Here is a 4740-nt window from a genome sequence, read left to right as displayed (position 1 = left end):
TCATTTACAGAGTTTATTGCATTATACATGCTAACAGAACATGCACAGAAAAGACAGTTTGCTGTTTGTACTTCTAAGATACCACATATGCACCACAAGAACATATCTACAGTGGATAAGTAGACAAGATCCATTTTACGAAAGACAATCTCTAAGTTCATTTGCGAGGATAGTTACATTGTCATGTGCTTTTCCCCCCCAGAAGGTTGTGGGTGATCTTAATATTGTTAGACTATTGGATGTATTCAATAATGCCATGGCTAATGTGAAAGCCACACGCACAGACCATATTTGTGAGTAAAAACATGAAAAAGTCACATTGTTTGGATACTCCACAGTTCCAATAAGTTAAGACCAAATGATAACTCTCAATAATAGTTACCCTGCATTACGATGAAAAAAAAATAAATTACACGTGCTAGTTTTCTTTTATATATATATATATATCTCCATAGGTATACAGATTCACTTGCAGCACTAAAATAATGACCCCAAAGTCACATTCTATCAGGATAAAACAAAAACAAAAAAAGAAAGAAAGAAATGAAGGTTTTGTTTGTGTTTTCCAAGTCTCTCCTGCATTTTGCACCCGGGGAATGTTGTGCCGAATATCCTCACTGTTTCTGTCCCCCGTGTTAGGGTCTAAGAGAAGGTCAGATTAGCGGTCAGTTCTCGGATTCGGTTCTCCCTGCTCATCTTCTTAAGCTTCATTCTGCGGTTTTGAAACCAGATCTTGACCTGCCTGTCAGTGAGGTTAACGCTCTTACTGATCTCTAGGCGGCGCTCGCGAGTGAGGTACATATTGAATAAGAACTCTTTTTCTAATTCCAGTGTTTGATGTTTAGTATAAGGACACCTCTTCTTTCTGCCACTCTTTGCAGTTAACCAATTGCTGGTTGGAGTATCGGACTTGATTTCCTCTATCAAAATCAAAAGGAGAAGAAAAAAATCAAAAAAAATTTTTTTTTTCTCAGTCTGTTAAAGTGTACCCTTGGCCATGACCCCTCTTCTATAATGTCTGGTAGCTCGGTGAAATGCTGGTATTAAACATTACCCACACGAGGTGTGTACACTGGAAGGGGTTTCTAATTGTTGCCAGATTAGTGCTAAATAGTTCCAATGACACGATGTGAGGGCACCCTCGACTTTTGCGCCTGTGTTTTGATTCCTCGCTAAAGTTTCCAACTCGCACACAACATTTAAACAATATTTAACCTGCCAGGGTCTCCCCAGACACATTTTAACGGGGTTGCTCGTGACAACCTGAGACTGAGTCACTTTCTAAGAAAACCTGCCAGTTCCACAGTATTCACACATTTTATTTTGCATCATTTTCCCCTCGATCTCTCAGACTTTGAGTCCCACCCACCCCAGTCACATTTATAGGTGTAAAAGTACATTTTTTTCTTAATAAATTATCTCTTGGAAGTGAAAACCTATCCCTGTACATACACCACACCCCCTCCCCACTTGTCTGTGCATTGTTTCCTTTAGAATACTCCCCCCCACCAACGCCACCCCATAAATACATTTGTTCAGGGTAAATGTATCAACTCCTGCCTCCTGCAATATTCCTTGAGTATAAGAAAAGAAGGAGAGGGAGAGGTTGCAAAGTCCATTTTCACAAGGTGAATTCCCGGGGTTTGGTCGCCTCACCCTCTGCTTGCTCCCAAAGGCAAACTCTGGCTCTTCTTTAATGGGAGCCACCATCTAACTCTCCACATTTGCAATCTTGAAAAGAAAGTTTAAGAGCCTGATACCCTTAAAAAAATAAAAAAAGACAAATCCAAGGTTATTGGAAACAGCTCAGGAGAGCAACCGGGTCCCCTGGAAACCCAGGCGCATTGCTACTGCCCTGGGCTCCTGGCTTCAGCCTTCGGCCTCCAGAAAGATTTAACAAGCTTGCAGGACACATCTCACACACATTTGAATATCAACACAATGCTTTTAAATGCCATAAAATCATAATTGGATGCAATTAAAATATTTAATTAAGATATTACCAGGATGAAGGAGAGTAATTGGTTGTGTTTACAACCTCCAGATCTCCTTCTAGTCCTTTTGTTTTTTCGTGGACTAGCCTAGAAAAGAACAAATCCAAGCAACCTCTTCCCCCCTCTCCCCATCAGTCTATGCAGAAGGTAAACACAATAAGAGAAGGTAAAACAGGAAAAGAGATGGCTGCACGCTATGGGAACTGATTTTTGCTCTCTTTCTCTTCCTAGGAGCTCCAGAGAGCCAGCACCTGCAGCCCGATGCCTCCTTATCATTAAATGTTATGGCTGGGGCGCTTGTTAGTATTTTATACTGTGTTTTATGATGCTGCCGTGTTCAAGTTACACCACGCTATGGTTTAAACTTTGATCATACCGACCTTTACTTTCCTTCTCTTGGACTTCTGGGCTGGACACGGACACTTCAGCTAGGCAGCTCCTCTCCTCTGGCAAAGTGGACTTGGGCTCGGGGCTTTCCACTTGAGGGACTTTAGCTGAGTCTTGGTTGCTGGGGTTTTCACTCATTTTCTTTTCCATCTGAAGGTGGGTAGAAGATAGCTGCGGTTTGGCAGAGCCGCGAGGGTTTAACTGTAACATTACAGTTGAACTCGTTTCGGGGCTGTTATTGTACTCTTGGGTTTTCCCAGTGGCGTAGGTCTGGCTCAGTCTAAAATATCCTGGGACAGGAACCTCGGGATTTTCAATGGGGCATGATTCAGAGACCAACCTCTGGTAAGAAGGGACGTCGGAAGAAATGAGTTTGGTTCGCTTATCGGAATACATGCAGCAATTGGTTTCTTCCTTAATATTGGTAGTGAAGGAGCAAGTAGGGACTTGCTGTGTAACAGGTTGCTCTATTCGACAAGATCTGCTCGGATCTGTCCAACTCTCTACTTGAGGTATATAAGGATGCACATTCATACCCATATTTTGGTGATTAACTTCTCTTTTAGCCAGAGACGGGAGCAGTCCACAGGTTTGCATTCCATAAGTCCCCATGTCTGTGCTGGGTGGTGGCATGTACATGCTGGCGCTGCTAGAATAAAAACTGTCACTCCTGCAGGCACTGATCAAGGAATCTACTAAAAAAGTATTAGCAGCAGGAGAGCTGTTGGGAAAGGACATTTTGGGGAGGAATTTGAAGAAGAGAGATTGTGTCCTTTGTAGGCTGACATCTCTAGGAAAACATTCCCTGTGTAATTGTGGATGCCTCTGCCCGACCACATGACAACCAAGCCAATGAGATTTGAAAATGGCCTTGAGCCGCTGCCTCCTCGCGGGTCACGTGCTCCCCGGGCCCGGCCGGTCCGCCGAGCAACTACGGACAACAGCGACATCTACAACGCGCAGGGGATAGTGCGGGGAGAGCGGGGCGCTCCTCTGGAGCTGGCCTCGGGCAGGCAGCCCTGGCGCAGTGCGCCCCCGGCATGCAAGGAACTCTCCGCGGCCAGGCAGTCCGGCGGCCGAGCGGGAGGGACAGAGGACAGGAGCAAAGAAGGAAAGGAAGGAAGGAGAGGGAAGTGATGGAGGAAGATTATGGATTGTATATACATGCCTAGAGAGGAAGACAGATGTGACAGACAGAAAGGGGGGCAGTTATTGATTTATTTAGGACTGGTATTTTCGGAGAGGTGAGTCCAAATTCCCTGGGATCCTGAATTCCTGTCCCTCAGTTTAAAACAATGATGTGATGGTGATAATGATGATAAAGATGATAATCCTAGTAGTAAACGTGGGAAGGGAAAACAGAAGGGGGAAGAAAAGGGCAAATAGGCCAAGGATCCGCTGGACATGAAGTCTAGGGGAAAGTGGTGCCGAAGTAATGCCCCATTCCCCAAGTCCTCTCCGTCCTAGGTTCAGGGCTCTGCTCATGTGGGGCTCAGCATACACATTTCTCCCCAGCGGAAACAGGGGATTTCTCATGACCGCATGCACTCTGGGACCTTGTGTGGTTTCATACAGGAGACGATTATTTGCCAGCAATGTGCTGTCAGAGAAACCGCCCCTCGGGTTCCCAACATGAGAATGGAGCTGGGATCTTCATCCCCACACACTTTTAAAAGGAGGGAGGGGGGGGGAGTGGCAAGAAAGAAAAGAAAAAAGAAAGGAAATGGGGGAAAAACAACAAAAAACCCTGACAATCCAGACTTTGAAAGTTTTCAGTAACTGGCTGGGCTGGAGGGGGAGGGAAATGCTAAGGTGTCATTCAGTTATTATGCAAAGAAAAATATGTTTTCCTTTTATGGATTTTGTAAAAGCATTGGTTTCTGACAAGTGCAAGGTACAAAAGGTTGTGGAATTTATTAATACATATTAAGAAGAATCAGGGCGATCAATAAAATTCTCATCTACATTCTTGGGCTACTTGGTAATTTTCTTGCTTCTGAAGGTTTTTAAAGAGTTATACCCTCTGTTGCCACACACGGGAAGATATTTTATTAACAAATCAATCGAGACTTTGTAAAGGATAAGATTAATAGTTAAGATTTAGCATAATGGCGCTCGCGTTATGAATTATTGAAAATTATACTATTGATTTTTCCCCCCACTACTAACCAAGGAGGTCAATTTTTGTTTTAACACAAATCGTCAAATATTAAAAGCTATACTTTTGTCAGAAGTTGAATTTTATAGTTCTCAGAGATTCCTAAAATTATTTGATAAGAGCTTTTGCTTTGTCAGAAAAGGAAAGGAAAGAAAAGGAAAGGAAAGGAAAGGAAAGGAAAGGAAAGGAAAGGAAAGGAAA

At 43.5% G+C, this 4740-nt stretch overlaps 1 protein-coding gene across 2 annotated transcripts; it reads right to left on the bottom strand.

Moving 5' to 3' along the window:
* On the bottom strand, positions 1-3509 carry HOXD10 (homeobox D10). Of its 2 annotated transcripts, XM_069068457.1 has the most exons (3): positions 2918-3012; positions 2375-2531; positions 1-920 (listed from the first exon to the last, which is right to left on the bottom strand). In XM_069068457.1, the coding sequence occupies exons 1-3, from the start codon at positions 2981-2983 to the stop codon at positions 643-645; spliced, it is 501 nt and encodes a 166-aa protein (XP_068924558.1). In that variant the 5' UTR covers positions 2984-3012; the 3' UTR covers positions 1-642. The 2 variants fall into 2 exon arrangements, with proteins under 2 accessions (XP_068924558.1, XP_068924557.1); XM_069068456.1 differs by having other exon boundaries at positions 2375-3509.
* Positions 3510-4740: the final 1231 nt, after the last annotated feature.

The sequence above is a fragment of the Petaurus breviceps genome, unplaced genomic scaffold, assembly GCF_028583685.1.
Source record: "Petaurus breviceps papuanus isolate PSGF00001 unplaced genomic scaffold, PetGlider_PUasm1.0 90763, whole genome shotgun sequence".
Lineage (NCBI taxonomy): Eukaryota > Metazoa > Chordata > Mammalia > Diprotodontia > Petauridae > Petaurus > Petaurus breviceps.
Note: the sequence above shows the minus strand (reverse complement) of the source record. Positions and strands in the feature narration are given on the sequence as shown.

What these genes read in the sequence shown, in the direction of transcription:
- HOXD10 (XM_069068456.1), bottom strand. Translation starts at nt 3,119, where the DNA reads ATGTCCTTTCCCAACAGCTCTCCTGCTGCTAATACTTTTTTAGTAGAT. An exon ending in CCAAGAGAAGGAAAGTAAAG is followed by an intron (nt 921 to 2,374) that starts GTCGGTATGATC and finishes TGATTTTGATAG; the next exon opens with AGGAAATCAAGTCCGATACT.